General features: G+C 38.4%; 1 protein-coding gene across 6 annotated transcripts in view; it reads right to left on the reverse strand.

Annotated features, from left to right (window-relative positions):
- Positions 1–19,921, reverse strand: part of SLC44A5 (solute carrier family 44 member 5) — a 63,642-nt gene that overhangs the window by 27,760 nt on the left and 15,961 nt on the right. For all 6 annotated transcript variants that reach the window (XR_011001865.1, XM_068199059.1, XM_068199058.1 and 3 more), the window contains exons 2-4: positions 5,519–5,567; positions 4,008–4,081; positions 2,103–2,187 (exon numbers count right to left, since the gene is read on the reverse strand). Coding sequence is in view for 5 of the 6 variants with exons in the window: in XM_068199059.1 (XP_068055160.1) it covers positions 2,103–2,187; positions 4,008–4,081; positions 5,519–5,567 (208 nt within the window). In the remaining variant the exon portion in view is untranslated. The remainder of the gene's footprint in view (positions 1–2,102; positions 2,188–4,007; positions 4,082–5,518; positions 5,568–19,921) is intronic.

Below are 19,921 nucleotides of genomic sequence, written 5' to 3' on the forward strand. Positions count from 1 at the left end.
AATGAATTCATTTTTTATTCTTAGCCCACGTGCTGGTATTGAAAACAAAAAAGAAAGTTTAAGTATATACATAACCATGAAAAGACCCACTGAGAATTAGGTCTGTATTCTGTATAATGAAACTGTGTTGTATTCCATTAGTACATTATGCTCTGTAGAATGCAAAACAAATTCAGAGATTACACATCAACTAATGGACAGATTAAAAGAAGACACTAAGAGGTATAACAGAGACTTTCATGATGAAAATACAAAAAGAATTTATTTGACTGCACAGCATTCACTGGAGTTCAAATGGGTTTTTGCACAAGCTATGAGTGTTGGCTTTGTTTCTAACTTGCATTTTCTACTCCTCAGTGAGATTGCTGAAAATACTTGTTACAAGGACAAGATTCAAAACATGAAGACTGTGATTACTTTCCAAGAAAAATGTCTCAGACTAAACCCTTGGGGACTTCGGAATACTACAGCTCTGGGTTAGTCTTTCACACTGCTTACTTTCAGAGAATCTGAAAAACTATGGTATTGACAACAGCCTCACAATCACATCCTCAGCCCCACTCCAGGGACTAGAGGGACTCTTTCAGAGGGGTATCCTGGCCTTCTGCCATAAACACTCTTTCTTTTCTAGTAGGTTGTATTATGTGTCTTCTGATTTATATTTTTATAAGAATCTCCTCAATGTACCAAATAAATGCCAAAATGCAGTCTCAGCAGCTGTATTATTTTTCCTCCTATATAGGGAAGGTCATTTGTAAATACAAACTGAAAACCACAGTGTAAGAAATAACTAAAGGGAAGACTCAAGTAACAACAGAAAGATGGAATGGGAGTGAATGGTAAGAATCAGAGAGAAACATCTGGCTCCACATCACACAGGATACTGAAGCTGTGTGTCTGAGACTCCCAAAGTCATTTGTCCACTATTTCCTACTGGCAACAGAGGGGACAAGGACAAATTGGCACTGAGGTGGGGAGCAGAGAAGTGGTGCAGTGAGGGGAACACACACATCACTACAAGTTTTTCCTCCTTGTTTTTCCTCTTCAGGAAGTTTGACTCTCCAACAATTGCTGTGAAGAACTGTCTGAGGGTGGAACAGGTTTTCTTTCACTAGCCTGTTTCCCCTCTAAAAAAAAAACTTGAGAGGATATATAGCCCTAGCTCTACTTCTGTTCCAGTCTCTATTTCCTGCTCCTCCCCTTCTGAACTGCCCTTTGGACAGTGGCTTCCTAATTTTTTTCCACAGAAAACTAAATGGAGAAATAAAGAAGCAGCAAAGAGTTGTTATCAAACACTAGCATAGCATCCACATTCTTGACAGTGACAAGGGCATAAAGCATGACTAAAACTTACCTTTAGAAAGGAAGACAGTGAGTGAAAAAGAAAACCTTTTTAAAATTCTGTTTAGAATCTTACCCAGGCACTTAGATGTTCAGAGAAAACATAGATGCGGGATTTTTCTTCTCTGAGCAACTATTTTCATGTGTAAGTACTCTGTTGATAGCAACTAACTAATTTAACCCTTACAATTCAAAATCTAAAATGACTGAAAAGCAGAGACAAGTAAATAGAGCCATTTGGCTCTATTTATCTCCTGTTTATCCAAGGAGGATGTGGCTACAGCTGCTTGTCTCCCAGACTACTCACTCTCCTCTCTACTGGTACAGGAAAAAAAAAACCAAGAGCCTTTCACTACAGACTTTTCTGTTATTTGGTGTATGTTGAGAAAAACTATAGACCAGGCTACAATGCCTTAAGACTTCTCTTATCCCAAGGTGGATGAAGAATTACTTAACAGGTTATGAATTACCCAAACTTTGCCAGCTAAAACCTGCACCAGCTAGTCACTCTCTATGCAACTGCTGACACAATCTTTAAGTTATATTGATACCTTGCAAAAAATATTCTCTAAATGACACAAACAAGTGCATTACAGTAATAATTTGGATCTGGATTTGCACTGGGGAACTAATACATTTCTGAGCTTTATTTGGAATTAATACAGTAAGAGTGTTACTGTCTCTTGGACAGAGATTTGAAACCTCAGGTCTTATTCACAGTGCACGAGTAAAAAAGGTACGTGAATGGATTTAGTACTCACTCATTGAGGGTATCTCTCTGACCACAGAACTGCCCATAGCTGTCAGTTGGATAAATCACTTTCCTGGGGTCCCCGTGCACCCAAGCTGCAAAATACACAATACTACTTAAGATATTAGTCAAGTGTTTACAGTTAATGATTAAAATTAGCTAGCATGAAAATGTATCACTTCTAAAGTACCATTTTATACTTTGTAGATCAACACTGAAGAGTAGATTAGTAGATTCCCTAATGAAATACTAAATTGCAAAGCACGGTAAATTGTACTAAGATATGGATTAAACTGTAAGAAAGCAATCCAATGCTGCAAGTCCCTTCCAGCTTGACCTTGAACACTTCCAGGGATGGGGCAACCACAGCTTCTCTGGGCAACCAGGCCCAAGGCCTCATCACCCTCACAGGAAAAAAAATCTTCCTAATCTCTAACCTATCTCTGGTTATGGCCCTCTGTCAGTTTAGAAGCCATTTCCCCATATCCTGTCACTCCTGTACTTGTGCAAAGTCCCTCTCCAGCTCTCTTGGAGACCATTTAAGAACTGGAAGGAGCTCTAAAGTCTCTCGGAGCCTTCCCTTCTCCACACTGAGCAACCCCAACTTGTCAGCCTGCCTCCATAGCAGAGCTGCTCCAGTCCTCAAGAGCACTTCTCTGGACTCGCTCCAAAATGTCAATGTCCTTCTGTGCTGGGGGCCACAGAACTGGATGCAGGAGTGCAAATGGGGTCTGACAAGAGCGGAGCAGAGTGGCAGAATCCCCTCCTTTGACCTGCTGACCACACTTCTTTCAGCACAGCCCAGGATACATTTGGCTTTCTGGGATGCAAGTGTACATGGCTGGCTCATGCCCAAACCCCATCAATCCGTGTTGCCAATTCCTTCTCCTCAGGGCTGCTCTCAACCCAAATTGTTTTTCTCTAGCTTCTGCTGCCTGAAATTTTCCATCACGGTTACTTTATGATCACAAATTTTTCAAACAGTGTAATTTTTTTGAACACACTTAATTTTGAGGGTTTTTTTTTTTAATCAGTAAATACATGGATTTGAACTTCTCCCTAATTACCTGCAGAAAAGCAGCTCTTCAGAGAAAGACCTTGGGGCCCTCGGGGACAACAAGCTTTCCCTGAGCCAGCAGTTTATCCACAGGGCCAAGAGGCCAATGGGATCCTGGGGTGATTCAGGAAGAGCATTTCCAGCAGGTCAGGCAGGGATCCTGCCCCTCTGCTTAGTCCTGTGAGGCACCTCTGGAGGGCTGTGTCTCACTCTGGGCTCACCAGGACAAGAGGAACATGGAGCTCTTGGAGCAGGGTCAGCAGAGGCTGTGGAGCTGAGCAAGGGCCTGGAGCATCTCTGTGTGCAAGAAAGGCTGAGGAAGCTGAGGCTGCTCAGCCTGGAGAGGAGGTCCAGCTGAGAGGGGCCCTCAGTCCTGTCTGTCAGCATCTACAGTGAGGGGGCAGAGCATGAACCAGGCTCTGCTCTGGAGCCCAGCAATGGCAAAAGAGCAATGGGCAGGAAGTTCCACCTGAACACGAGGAAGAACTTCTTCCCTGTGCAGTGATTGTGCACTTGAACAGATTGCCCAGACAGGGTGTGGAATCTCCTTCACAGGGGATATTCCAGAACCATCTGGACACAATCCTGTGCCGTATGCTCTGAGATGACTCTTCTGAGCAAGTATGTTGGACCAGATGACCCACTGCAATCCCTTCCAGCCTTACCCAGTCTGTGATTCTGTGAATTACAAGATACTGAATGTTAATTAATTATTTGCTTGTATGAAAGGCATTATTTACTGATTGGAAAGCTGTGGACTAATATGAGCAAAAGGGACATTTCAATCTAAAATTCTAACATTCACAAAGCTGCTTCCCCTCTATATGAAAAGGCATTACTATACCTCTATTTACTTACCCACAACTCCTAATGCAATGTAACCCAGAATGACAACTATGAAGATCACACAGCAAATAATGTCTGTGCAGTGCCTAGGGGCAAGAAGAAACACTTTTTGAAAATAAGGTGTTTAATATGACCCTTCAAAACCACTGATTGTAATATGGTATTTTAACATCTGAGTAAGATATCTGCACCAGCACTTTGCAAAAGTTTTAGTCACAAACTCATAGTTGAGGTGTACAGTCCTGTTTTTGCAGTAAGACCAGCAAATAAATGTGTATGCTTTTTTCACTGTAGACAATGGAACATATTGAGAAACAGATTTAAATATTGTTGAAACAAGTAATACCTTACAACACTGAATCCATGAGATCGCTTATCACACAAGTGATCATATAAGTGGCAAGACACACAACAGGACATCTGCCTCAGAATTCATTTTTAGCATCTGGCCTTCTGTTTTCCAATCTATGTTTCTTCTTACAGAGAAACATTTTTAACATAAAAGAGATAAAGGGAGCAGATTTTTTAAACAGCTGGAGAACTTGAAATGTGTTTCCAAGTGTGGACACTTTTATAGAGGGGAACAGCTTTATCATCTCACTGAAATAAACTTCTGGTGAGACCGAGGTGGTACAGGATCCAGGGTCAATATGACAATAACCTAAGATAGGACAACTACTGAAAATTGAAGCAATGCTAAAACAATGCTTCTCATTTTCTCAGCCTCCATTCAGAAGCAGTTCTGACACCGTTCAAGCTTGGCTTGATACACTGGCAATGTCATAAAGATACTTCACAAATTAGGACGAACTCCCTAAACAAGTATTTCTATTTACTTCTAAAATTATTAGCTTTCAGAGTGGAAGAACCACATCCTGCATAGACAAGGATGAGTGTGTGTTCAAATGATAGTATGACAAGTCTGCAGTGTTCTTCTCTGTCATAAATTTTCTCCTGAGAACGGTAAAACCGAAATAACTTGTGATTCTCTAATCTGTTCTTCTCAGTAAGAGCAGCAAATACTAGTTTAGAACTTAGCGCTCTACATCTGGAAAAACACTGAAAAATTGCCCATGATTAAAAGTTGGACTTGATGATCTTGGAGGTATTTTTCAACCTTAATGATTCTATTATTTCCTTAGATGCTTTCTGAACAATTTCACTCTGCTTGTAAACTAATGAACCTTCTAAGTGGTAACATGCTTTCATCTGCATTTCATAAAACTAAGTGAAGTCAAGCCAGATTGTTCTGGTAGGAGGCTCTGTCACAAAGAGGTGTATCAGAACCACTACACATGTTAGATGGCAGACACTAGCCACTGCAAGGCACACGCAATTGACATTCAAACTAAAAGGACTTAAGAGAACACAGCTTAATGCTCCCTAGTAATCATCCATCCTCAAGGGTAGTAAAGACGGTGGTCTGGATTTAGAAGACTTGCAGAATCAAATTCACAAGTTTTGCTAACAAAAATTTTTAACCCCTGTTCACCAAAAGAATTTAACAGAGTTATGATATTTACCTGTTATGAATAGGTCCTCTGAACTTCGGGTCAAACTTCCTTGGTTCACCTGCATTTAAAATAAAACAGTATAAAAGCATGTTCTTATTTTAAATAAAATCTGTCCAGAGGGGGGATGTTAACACCAGCCTTTGAAAAGCATCTTCCATATATTAATATGTTAAAATCATTTCATAAGGGCAATACCAGTAATTCACCAATAAAATTACCTAGGTTTTGTATATATGAGATCAAAGCTTTTTTCCTTCTAACTTAAAAATATTGAGGGCCTCACATTTACAATGTAATAAATTAACTTGAATGTACATCCTATGACTACGTCTATGCACAGGTTCACAATGTATTTGAGAGACAAGGATTATGCCTCCCAGTCACAGGCTAAGTGTGTCTGACAGTGAGTAAATGAACCCACCTTTCTGCAGTTACAGGCTATGCACTCCTGATTTTTCTTCCGAATCATAGAATGTTAAATGGTTACAAGGGACCTTAAATATAATCTAGTCTCAATACCTCCTGCCACGGGCAGGGACACCTCCTCCCAGACCAAGCTGCTCAGAGCCCCATCCAACCTGCCCTTGAACACCGCAAGGGTTGGGGCATCCACAGCCTCCACGGGCAATCTGTTTTTCATGTGGCTATCCTGGTTAGCATGGTTCCAACTGATTTACTCTACACATAAAAAAACTATATTAAAAACCTAACAAATACTAACCCACCAACCTGTGCTTCTAGTGGACCTGAGTAAGAGAAATTAAAGTATGATCTCACTTGGTAAAGAGTGATAAAAAAATATGGTCCAATTAAAATTTTTAAGTTTCAGCTACTGTATGAAGAGAAACAAGCAGCTTTTCATTCAGCAGACCAGAATTTGGGTATTTCCTTTTGAAGCTAGCTATTCAGCTTTAGGGGACTTCTTTACAAAGTTCAGTGATTATGAAGATTTACTGAACAAAACTCTGTGCAATGAAAAATCACTCCTTCATTCAAATGCCAAAGCTACAATACAAATTATTCCTTCAGAGTGCTTTTTCACTGCTTTCTTAAGGATCTCCTCCTATGAATATCCCTAGTATTGCATGGTACTACCAGTCAAAATTTCCTCCTCAAGGCCCCAAAGAAAAATACTTATTTTTGTAAATTAGAGAACAATTCAGCAACTTCTCAGAAGCAGATTTTGCTTATTAACTACATGCCAGACTTTGTTCTTGGTTTGTATCAGAAAAACCTTATCAAAATACACACACACACCAGTACAATAAACACAGAAGTTAAAATCCTATTTGCCCTTCATCTGAGGTATTCAGATCCACCTTAGCAAGCTCCTGCAACAAAAATATCTTAATACAGAAGAGACCAAAAAAGTAAAACTTTAGAGAAGAGACATATGACAGCAATGCTGGCGAGTGGAAGAAACTATGCTCTGATACATGATCAGGAAAGCAAATGTACCATAGACAATACCTAATGTTGGGCTAACACCTGTATATTGAATGAACCTTTTTGAACAGAAATTTCTACTACAAAAAAAAAATTTCCACCAGAACAAAACCATATGTAACATCACACTCTATAGAGAACTCTATACAGAAGTTCTTGGCCTTAAGGCACACTATAGTTGAACTTCTGTTCTTTGCTCATACAGGACCTGTTGAGCACATGAGGACAGCCACACCAGATCACACAAAAAAAATCCACCAAACCCACACCCCGAATCTTATAAGGGGCCATATGTGAAGAGGAATGCAACACCAAGGCAAACACAGTAGTATTTCCCCAACACTGATATTACAGACACTTGCAACTGCATTTTTCTTAACTAAAAGTACTGACTTTGCATTTAATAGCCGTGAGAGAACTTCTTTTTCATTCATTGAAAAACTGAGATTCAAGGAATCTCTATTTACCTTGCATATACTTTAACAATTTGCAATGCTCTACCTCACAGAGTACTACAAGTTAATCAAACATTGAAGTACTACCTCCTTTTATCTATTTTAAGCTTGCAATCAATCTGTTTATTACTATACTGTGTAACATGGCAGCATGCTATGCTAACAAAAATGTTACTAATTGTTATACTTAAATGTCCTAGTCTGCTCAAATGTTCTTGTACATAAGTCATTTCATACTTTTGGTCATGCTTATATTCCTTTTCTTACCCTTTACAGTGCTACTACAGATCACTAGAAAAGGAGGGGCTGGAATGGTACAGGATATTCACCACGTATATTGGACGTGATTTATATAATCCTATAATGACTCTTTCTATCTGACTTCAGTCCTTTCCTAACAATTCTAAAAACCTACTTGCTTTTATGGACAAACATTTTTACTGAGTTACCCATTAAGGTTCCAAGTTCTCACTCTTGAATTTTAGTAGTTAGCTCAATCCCACTACTGGAGGAGCCTATTCTCCAAAGCTATTTAATGGTCGCCTTAAAAATTAGAGCAATGAAGTAAAATGAACACTTTGAAACTGTGCAGGTGACAAGTGTTAAAATACTTCTGGAGATAGAAGTATTTATCAAAAAGGATTTTGATAAACAACACTTCAAAGTGATTTTTGTAAAGTAACAAAAGTTGTAAAGACAAAATCTATTCAGGAATCCATACAGAACAACTGATTTCAAAAGCACTGTTGAGAAGAATCCTAAAGGATTACAGCACACTACAAAGAGAGAATGAGTCAGTCAAGCAATGTCTCCAAAAAAAAGCACCACTCTTTCAAGACATACGAGCATGATTGAAAAAGTCACTGTTCCTTGTGCTTGGGAACATGTGAGGCCTCAAATGAATAACTATTTTTAGACCATGGCACTAGAATTTCAGAAGATACAAACAAATTAGAGAGGTAGAGGGACTTATTAAAAAGAAGATACTAGGAGGTTTACAGAAAGCAGTAAATTAATGCAGCTTCAATGCCTGTGATTAAGCAAAGGAGCACAAAATAACAGTTTTCAATCACCATACAAAATTTACAACAATCAGTAGTTCTGTTTCCTCTACCAGTTAGATAAGCTAACCTCATTTGCAGCAAGGATGCTTTAGATTAGGCATTAGGAAATCTTTCAGGACACAATTATATACTGTAACACACACTGGAATTTTCATCACACTTAGTTTTTAAGAAAGGATTATACAAATATCACTTGGGAAGAAAACAGGAAAATGTAACATCTCAGCACACAGACAGCCAAATGGATCTAATAAATAAGAGGATAAAAACAATGCAGTACAGAAAGGGAGCTCTAATTCAAATGGAGACTCTCATCTTCAACAAGCCAGAAGACAGATGCTGTGAAATAGAAGTAACTGCCACTAACAGCTGTAAAATTATTGCAGTATTGCAAACTCCTTCCAAGAACCGTTCCTCACACCAGCAGTCTGTATGCTTATGGTGGCATGGTGTAGGGCAACATGGCTCAAACTACCTCCTCTGTCACTGAGCTCTTGGTATAAATTCATTACAGAATATGGTAAGAAACAGTAACAACATTCTAAGTTCAAAATACACTAGAATTCACTTTCAGAAGCAGTCTGGATCCCTGGAACACTCGTTACAACTGATCACAACTGTGATCAGTTTCATGGAACAACAGAAAAAAAAAGCGCCATTTGGTTAATCAAATTTTTGTTACTTAATTCTAAACTAAATTCAAATTCCCTACTGTATTACTACTATTCTTTAAAAATTCAGAAGATTTTTTGGGGGGTGAGGTGGGAATTATTTATGTTTCTAGTATCTACATTGCTCTTGGTAAAAGCAAACCACTTCCTCAGCTATAAAAGCCCAAATATATTTAGAAAGCAAATTCCAAGCTTTAGGAGTTTGGTAGGCATAAGGAAGAAAGCAGTGGTGAGGGGGGGACTTACACCTTTCACTAAGATTAAAAACTGGTATTATATTTGTTCTTTGCAGATGAGACAGATCTATTTTACAGGCTGCCTTATAAAACAAAACTTGTGTAAGTTGGAAGTAAAATATCATTACCAGAAATAACTCACAAGGTATTTACAAATGCTGGCTACAAACAGCATATGAAGTTAATTGTTACACTTTATCACTGTAATAATTTTAAAAAGCAGCTCTAAATTACTTACTTAAAATAAAAATCAACAATATACACATATAAAACTTACCTTTGATGTGCAATTTAAATATACTAGCAAATGATATACAGGAAAAAATTAGAATATTGCTAATAATTGAAGAAGTTACAGGAAACCATCTGAGACTGCATTCAAGCCCATTTAAGTCAATTGAAATAACACAGTTGAAATACGTGAGATTTAGATCAGGTGTTTTGAATTGTTCTAAGAAAGCAAGTAAATTACCATGTTTTCCATAGTAGTTTTCTTCATCTCTATCCATGTTACTATACCTGGATCAGTTGAGTAAGCTGTTTGTGTGAGATACCAACTGTATACTTCTGTGTTGCTAGCTAGCACACTTTCCCCAGCAAACAGAGATACACAAAAATACTATTTAAATAGATTTTAAAAATAAAGCTGATTGTCAAGGACTTCTCCAACCAGAACAGAAATTCACTAAGTGGGCAGTCCTTTCTCTGAATAGAAAGTTATCACTCAGTGCCTTGTCCACCTACCCAAACCAGTCTGTACAAAGAGGAATGACTCTTATCAGCTTATATTAACCTACACTGCACATGCAGAAAGGGAAACGGCTGCACCTGAATACCATTAGTGAAATAAGCATATGGAAGTCAATATAACTGAAAAAAAATCCTGATGATTTGCTATCTGAAAATAAGGTAAAACACTCTTGGCTACATTTCTGTAGCCTGTGCTAATGTGACAGTAAATAGTCTTTACATGCAACAGATGGCCACATCTTTCCTCCTCTATACATATGATTAGCACTCCAAAGTTCAAGTTATGTAAGTCTAAAATGTAAATTGTCTGCTGTATACTGCATTTCCAAGCTTGTCACGTGGAAATCTATCTGTAGAAGTAGTCATCATTTACTAAATCATTTCTTACTAGAATGTACTTTTTGTATTTCTGCACAGCGCAAAACTGCGGAACAGAAGAGGTAACACTAGAAGGTCTCAGCATTGTTACATTGATACTGTAATGTTTTCATAGTGAAACAAATTACAAGGCATTACACTCAGTATGTGAATCTGAAAGCCTGAGGCAATCCCTCCTTTGAAGCCACAAAGGAACAGAACCTACATGTGGTGATCCTGACCATAATGAAATTTCCATTCTCTGTGAAATATGATTAAAACACCAATTGTAGAAATTTGCAATGAGAAATGTGTACACTTGTATATGCACTCCTACGATAATGTACAAGACACGGCTGAACTACAGGCTGGAACAACAAAAAAAAACACTTTTAAGTCAGCCCTGTCATTGCATAGTACGCAATGACAAAGAAGAATAATCTCATATGATGTTTAACCAATGATGCCTGTGATATGAAGTCAAAGCCCATTTTGTTATTACAGAACTTAGCAGCAATGATCTAATGTTTACCGAATTAGATATTTAGTATAACTAGCATCAGGCAACCAAAGTAAAAGTAACACGTTGAAGATGTAAACTGATCTGCAAAATATTAACTGTTGACTTGAACCCTGGTACTTAACTACCTCCCAAGATCTCCTGTCATTCTTAGGAAATAGGAATGACAGGAAATAGGAAAAAAAAAAAAAAAGAAATGCAGTGAGGCCAAATGACTGATTTTACTGTGCTCCCATTCAAGTTTGCACCTCTGTGAAAGGCTGCTTCACTAAATCTCAATATAGTAAAGGAACAGAAGGCACTGAACAGACAGTGCTAAGCAAAAATGCACAGTAACTAACATGCATTTGGTCAGCAATATATTACTCAACTCCAATAAAAGGCTATTTCTGGTTTGAGGACTATTAGTTTCTTCAGGTTTTTTCCCTGGTGTTTGGTCAACAATTACACGTGCCAGTGACTAGAATAGGTACAGCTTTTTAAGAGAATAGTGTCTTTATTAGCAAGCCGTTGGATCTGCATGTGTAGGCACTGCTCCCCTCTACTGGAGCACATCAGTCAGTTCAAGTAATTCAAAATATTGCTAGAAAAGGCCTCAGCAACAGTAAGGCCTCCATGTACTCAAGCTGCTAATTGAACGCTCAAAGATGAAAGTGCACAAGACAACAAATTAGGCTGCTAACAAATGCACGGGGTGTAGTAGAATTGAAAGAGGTTCATCCCAGTTATGTTTCTCTAAAAAAATCACATTAAGATTTTGATGCCTCTGCCCATCTGTTCTCAGTAGGATTATAAAAAAAATCCCAACACAAGTTCCTGCAAAACTGACCTATCCCTTTCAAGAAGCAGAAACTTCTTGAACATATATTAAAGCCTAAAATTTTCAAGGTTTACAGTCTCAATTTTGCAAAGAATCCAAATAAATATTTGAAATGTACTGCTGTTTAGTAGTAGTCAATTTAATAATACTTAGAAGATTTTTTAAGGCAGACTTAAGGTACATTTTAAGCCCCTTGCAATATTCCTTATACAGACAGATTAATAATCCTAGTAATGTAAAATAATACATTATTACTGTAAGACACACACGTGTTGAAGCAGTCTAATAAGTCAAAAGGTTGATATTAATACAAAAACAACTCTTTCAGTAAGTCTTGTACCTGGTTTACTGGGGCTTTTTTCCTCTTTGAAAGATTCAGGTATAACATTTCTTATAATATTATGTGGTGCATATAGGTAAAACCTTATAAAATAAGGGCTTTGTTACCCTTGTAAAATCATGGCTCGGGCCTGCTACTTCGGCTAAGAAAAAAAGGACTATGGGAAAGTGACTCAGCTGAATTGGAGAGAGAAAACCAAGTTATATAACCAAGTTATATTGTGAAATTATGTGTTCACATCATGGTTAAGAGTGATTGGTTGGATTATGTTTGTTATGTTTTAAAACTGTGTAGCTGATAATCGGCTAAGTGCTTAAAAAGGCCTGTTTTTTTGCAATAAAGCGACTCTCCTTTGCACCTGCCTGGAGACTCTGCATTGCTTTGCTTCATACAATCAGCACACATAAATTCCAACTATCATAAAAACACACATATGATTCCTCTCCTGTGTAATAAATCATACTAAATGGTAGCTGCCTTTGAAATATCTTTTATGTGCCAGTATAAGTTTCTGGACTGCCATTATACTACTGATACTGACTCATGACTTGCAAAAAATGGAAGGGTGAAGAGGGAAGAGGAGTGGTAGATGAGATAAACAAGTCACCTCATCACTTATGTGTCCTTTTCTTTACAAAGCTGCAACGACAGAGATCTCAACATGCAAGTCAGTTTCCACCCACACTTAGTCCAAATTTCAAAAGTCACTGTCCCTGACTTACAGTGAAGCTGAGGGCATTCAGAACTGCTCACAAACCAAGTGCCACTGCTGCAAGCCTTACCAAAGGACAGAATAAAGGAAGAAGGGATAAAACACACAACACAGTGAAAGGCAAGGGTTTAAGGTTTCAAGCAGACCAAACTACTATGTACTATTTAGTTTTACCCATCATTCAGACTTCTTTGTTTCCCAAGAAGTCCAGGGCATGTGCACAACATAAAGAGAATTGTCCAGGAATCCTGAGGTCAGTGACAGTTCAGTGAAGAAGGCTGACCATTTTTCTACTGTGGTTAAAAAACAAAGCACTAAATCAAACTCTAAGAATAAAATTATTATCATTGCAGTCTCCTAATTAGCCAATGTAGCTGAAAAAGTATGATGTATTCCATGTCATAGCCACAAGACAAAGTGAATGACAACATGTCATACTCCCAGATGATTAAAAGTCCAAAGATTGTGCAATACTTTTTCCTGCTGGTGACTGTACAATTAACATGCTGTCCATGTTCACTTAACATTAGAAAAAACATCACCAGCATGATATAACTTCATGCCAAAGGTCCACATCTAGCATTCCCCTAATATTAGTGACAGCACAAGCTATTAGGCTGGTATTGAAATATACCAGTCACCAAACAATTACCCTCAGAAAGGGGATTGAAAATGTATGCAGTTCATGTGTTACATGCAAATTATCAATGAACTGCAATTCTGCCATGCAATCAAAAACACCAATAGCTAGTGGAGTTTTACAGTTTTCTGAACAACAAACAAAATATTTCCAGCAGTTTGGGTCATATACAGAGCTTCATTATAGTTTCCATTTCAATGTGCTTATTAGCTGTTCCCCCAAATTCTTCTTTGGAGCTGAAATTGTTCTTTTTTTTTTTCCAGCTTCTATTTCTTATGCTTGTTCTGGAGCTAATGCAGCAACAAGTTTCATGGAATATCCAAGCCAAGACACAGCTACCAAGATACTTCTGAAATGGTATGATGTGTGGGAAGAGTACTTCTCTGCTAACTCAACTATTCTGCAAGACTTTTTTTTCAAAGTGAGGTTGGGCCCAGGAGACTGGGTGAACTCTAGAACAAAGCAAGTTCTGTCTGTTAGTTATGTTTGATGTAACTGTTTTCTTAAATATTTCCTTTTCCCCACGCTTTGATGTATTAATCCAGCTAGAAAGGGCTCTTGGTCTTGGAACACACTCTCATGCATTAGAAAAAACAGCACCTAAAATACAGTCTTAACAATGATTTACCCAGAAAAAGGAGTGTTTTGAAATTATCAGATGCTTCCTACCAAGGATCAGAAAACGCCAGTTTTCTGTTTCTAGTGTGCTTTACTCCAGCTGATCTAGAATGACAGATGGCAGCTAACAATATTTTCTCCTAGCAGAGTCTCTAACCCCAAATGCTTTATACCACAACATATCATTGCAACCTTTTCTAGTTATTCTTATGCAATAAAATGCTGCATGCAGATACCATACCAAGATCTTTTCTATAAATCATTGAAATAGCACTTTTATAATCTCAGAGGGAGGGTGTTAACTTCAGCATCTACCATTTATAATCACAACACAGCACTGTTGCGACTAGGAAAAGAAGTGCAACTATACACATTTTTTTACATATAAAAATGCCAGGTGGATGAAACAAGAGCTGGATTATTCTGGACTTTGTGTACACCATCTATCTGCCACTATTTTATTTGTACAAATGCATTCAATTGCTTTGGAAGCAAGAGGACAGTCAGACTCACAACCTTATGAATAAACTAGTGTCTAATTCACAAAAGCCACGTTGAAACTGCAGTAATCAGAGCCTTGACTGCAATGCACAATTTTGAAGATGTCTCTTTCTCTGTATACCAGGCCTTTTCTAATAGCTCTGTATTAAACCAAGAATGGTCAATGGTTGCCTGTATTTGTTTAACAAGCTTTTATTTGTTTTCTTTATTGTTTTTATTTGTTTAATAAACCCCAAATAATTGTATTTTTTTGAAAGCTAGATATCAAAATCTTAATGCAACATGTTAGTAAAATATCCAATATAAAATGAATATAGCTATCACATGTCTCAAATTGTTCCATAATTCCAAAATTTTTCAGTCAGTATTACTGACACAATTCTCAGAATGCTCTATCCCCTCCTCCCTGCACAGCTTTTTTAAACATTTAAAAATGCAGCTTGTATCTTGAAGACAATGAATTGTCAGGTGTGTAAATTTTAAAGACAATTACCTCTGTTTTATCTCCCCTTACGGTTCTTCATGTCTCGGGGACTCTCTGCCTGGTGTTCACTACCCTGTTACTGATGTAGTACAGATGTCTGACACTTCCACTTCAGCAGGAAGTGCCTGCTGAGCATTCAGAAACTGGCAAATTCACTTTTACACTTAGGACCCCACTTTTAAGAAGAACTGTATTCCTGCAGGTAACCATTCCTTCATGTCCTGTCACCGGGCACCAGAGAGAAGAGATCAGTGCCTGTCCCTCCTCTTCCCCACACCAAGAAGTTGTAGACTGCAATGAAATCTCCCCTCACTCTCCTCTTCTCCAGGCTGAACAGACCAAATGACCTCAGCAGCCCTTCATATGGCTTCCCCTCAAGGCCCTTCACCATCTCTGATGCCCTCCCTTCTTTGGAAGATCTCTAAGAGCTTAATTTCTCATATTGTGGTGACCAAAACACACAATACTCAAGGTGAAGCCGAGCGGGTGCAGAGCAGAGTGGTACACTCCCTTCCCTTGCTCAGCTGGGCCTGATGTGCCCCAGGCACAGTCGGAGCCCTGGCTCCAGGGTACTGCTGGCTCATACTCCAGCTTTCTGTCAACCACCATCCCAGGATGCTCTCCACAGCACTGCTTTCCAGCATCTCATTCCCCAGTCTGTCTCTACATCCAGGGCTGCCCATTCCAGGTGCAGAATCTGGCACTTGCCCTCGTCAAACTTCATATGGCTGGTGATTGCCCAGTCCTCTAGCTTGTCTTCTGGTTTTTCATTAAACAAAAAAAAACCCATCACTACAGTTACAAAATTAAATGAGTCTCAAGCCAAAATCAAATGGAAGGTGTAAAATAAATAAGATAACCTTTCACTCCAGAACAAGTTATGATATATTGTTAAGGGTAAAGCAGACTATTAATAGCCTTTCACAATTCATTTTTGGGACTAACAGAAATTACACCACTCAACCTTTAACACAAGGTTCAAATTCCACAAAAAGTTTACATCCTGTGGAGTCTGACCTTTGATAATTACAATTTTCTGTAAGATGGACTCTTAGTCCTACATAATTAATTACTCCAACATGCAGACAATTCATAGATTTGTCACTATTTTCCATTAAGAACTAAAAACAAATAAGAATTTTAAATTGTCTTTTATTTCCTATTGATTTTTATACTAAGAAGTATTTACTAGGAAACAATTATTACAACCTATTTAGAACCTTCCATTTAAAACTTACGTAGCAAATTTAAAATTTCTTTTAGATGCAAATAGAATACTGGAAGTGGCATTACTTTCTCCTTCTACTGATGTAGAAGTATTTGAATAAGAGCTTTGTAGCATAGGTCAGTTGAAAACCAGAAAAATTAAATGAGCGTAGTCTGCAAAAGAAGTATATACATCAAGTTCTGCTTTTAAAAATGACATTAAGAAATTACAATATTTTTTTTAATTGTAAGCCAGATATACTGATTCGCTCAAGACAAACTACTGTCACCTTTTGTTTTTCAATAGAATATAAAAATATCCACTCCCAGTCTTTTATTCTGAGGGAAAAGGGGCCACAAATTTATGAAGTATGGTCTTACAAAGTAGCACAAAGTCTCTGGGAAAACAGTCTCTACAATTAAATGCACAGCTTTAAGAAACTCTTAGCCCTAGGGTCTATGAGAATCTGGCATGGGAGCTGTACCCAGCTATGATGGCTGATTACTAGAGAAGACAGAAAACCATACAGATAATATCCCTATATAGCTTGGAGAATTAGCAGAATATTAATCAGTTTCTTTAACAAGTCCCTGGATGCCATTGTTGTATGACAAGCTGTTGCAACACGTTTTCTGTGGGTGTCGCCACCATTCTCCTCGCATTCCTTATCTGAAATAAAACCATTCTTTTGCTTAGAGAGATTGAAAAACTGGAAGCAGAGCAAGACATTTTCTGCCCTAGTTCAGGTCTACGCCTCAGGCATCCCCTTTTGGTGCACATCTGAGTGAGGAAGTGCTGATGCCAAGCCCTGTGAGCTCTCTGTTTTGCCCCAGGCCTGGGCTCACACGGCCACGGGACGTCCCCCGTTAGCCGTCCCTGGAGAGGCTCCGGAGCAGCGCCGAGCAAGCTTCAGCCAGGGACGATCCCCAGCCGCAGCTCGGCCGTGCCCTCGCCACGCACAGCCCAGGCCGCTTCGCGCTCCTGCCCGGGGCCACGGAGCCGCCCGGTCCTCCTCGGCCGACGCGGCCCCAACTGCTCTGCCCGCAGCACCGGCCCGGCCTCAGCTCAGCCTGCCGACCCGGCCTCTGCCCAGCCCGCAGCACCGGCCCGGCCTCAGCTCTGCTCCGGGCTCGCTCGAGCGTTGCTGAGCACCGTACAACTGGCTCTGCCTGCCAGCCCGATCCCGGCACTGGTGGCCCAGCTCCCAAGGCAAACCTTGATCTGGCAGCAGGATGGTTACATAGAGAGTGACTAATTAATTTTTGTTAAAGAACAATGAAGCAGAAGTTCAAGCATATTTAACATCAGTAAAACAAATTCCCGCAAAAGAATATTTGCCACAACAGCTGAAGGGCTGTTTCACCCAAACATTACTGAATACCAATAGATGATGCCTGCAGAGCAGTGTCTGGTAAATTACCCAACATAAAGCTGGACAATTTAACATATGACATGTTGATAGTTCAAGGCATTTCCAAAGCTAAAAAATGTCTTATTTTGCCTTTACAAAGGGCATTCTTTGAAACAAGCACCCACTGTTGCCCTGATTTTTAAAAGTGTTAAGTTTTCTTTTATAGTTATTTTGAAAGTTTTAAAGTTTTCATAAAACTTCTTTAACTTTCTGATAATGTTTACATATTTCTACTAGAGTTCTCACACTGTTCATGTAAATAATGATTGTTTTGCATTCTTCTTTGTAGGAGAAGAAAATTAATAGACTGTTAGTTTGACCAGTGTAGTTGGAGAGGTGGCAATTTCATCCTCCAATCCACTGTCAGTTTTAGAATTCTATATATTGTGAAATCAGAAATAAAATTGGCTCTTTTTCTCTCTTGAACTCACCAAGCTTCTGTGTACTCATTTCGTGTCCAATAGCAACACACCCACAGTTTCACTGAAAGTCCCACTGCCCAAATGTGTGACCAACTTTTGCACTTGGTTACTAGTATTCAGTAGGATACTAGAATACAGAAATAAAACCATTGAAATGGGGATTTGGTGAGTCATGACTATTGCTGTTCTAACAGAGGTTAAAATTTATGTTTATTTAACATTGTACATAAAATGCATTATTATGAATGCCTTTCTGTACAGTCTCTGTACAGCATACTGTCTGGTATAATAAACAAAGCACCAGCTCTCCCTGGCTCTTTCTGAACCATTAGATATGCAGTGACAATTAAGAGTTTGTAAGGCTATGTTAATTAGATGCAATATTTTAACAGGCAGGCACATTTTCATTTATTTTGCCTTCATTTCTGAGACTTCTGCCACTTACTGTAGGATGTGCTCTGTAGTTTTAGCAGTGTTAACAAACACTGTGTCTGGAACAGTGAATATGTTCTCTAAATTATAATACAGGCAGATGCAATTTAATAATATATTTAAGCAAATACAGTTGCTTAGAAAGGGTCAGAATTCACCCTTTATTCCAAGTTCTTTCACCTATCAATAAAAACAGACTTCTACTGTATTCTTTATTTTGTCTTCATAAAATAATATACTCTGGAATCAAAAGCTTGACTTTACACAAAGCCTACTGTGTTCTTAAATAAAAGAAGAGCACTGTGACTACTGATGTTTTCTGTTTCTATAGGCTTCTAAAGGAACAACATATTATGCTAAGTTGGTCTGCATCCTTTAAGCCAGGTTTGATTCCTAGGACTGTTAGCAAATAAATAATCCACTATTAGTTACAGGTTTTTATTCCTTAAAGGAACTTGTTGGCATTTCCAACATACACAATTAATGAGAGATTGTTACACACTAATGCAGAAAACAATGTCTCCATACATTTCATTATTAGGTGTTACAACAAGCAAATTATGATTTGAATGGTGATCTGAAAACTGTTTGAATAATTTTGGATGTAAGAGGACTAAGTCTGGAAAATTTCACACTAGCTAGATATCTGTAAAAACTGATACACAGTGACTCCTAAACCTGTACACAAAGTGACTTGCAATGCTACTGTACCAAGCACTGTGCATTATGAGAAAAATCTTTCTAGGAAACAACCCATTTCTTGCAGAAGCAGGTGTCAAGTTAGTGTCTAAAGCACAGAACTGGCTCAGATTCCCCCTCCATTTCAACAGAAAAATACATGATATGCTCATTGTATAAGACTGGGTTTATTATAACTAATCTGAAGATTTTCCATTTTGTGATGGGTAACCTAAACCTAATTTGGAACTTGTCTTCTATTGCTGTTGGTGTATCAATTTAGAACAAAACAACTGAAAAGTATAATCCCAGATGTAAATCCAGAGACACAGTGGCATAAATAACAGTCCTGAATGCTCAGTCTAGACTGAAATTATTATAGGACTAAAGCCCATACATATGAATCATTAGATGTGTATCAGCTATATGTAGAATTAATGAAGATGTAACCACAAAAGATAAAATCCTCTGGGGACACTTCTTGTTGTTCAAAAGAAAGGGTACTCAGTGATAACCCAGCCCAGTATCTGCTTCATGATAGGAATGGGCCATGAGCCTTCCTTGTATCTTAACAAGTGTTCAGGATCCAAAAGCTGGGCATTTGGTTAAAAACAGATGCTGGATCAGACCCTCACTGTTTTAAGAGGG

This window comes from Anomalospiza imberbis, chromosome 9 (genome assembly GCF_031753505.1).
Source record: "Anomalospiza imberbis isolate Cuckoo-Finch-1a 21T00152 chromosome 9, ASM3175350v1, whole genome shotgun sequence".
NCBI lineage: Eukaryota > Metazoa > Chordata > Aves > Passeriformes > Viduidae > Anomalospiza > Anomalospiza imberbis.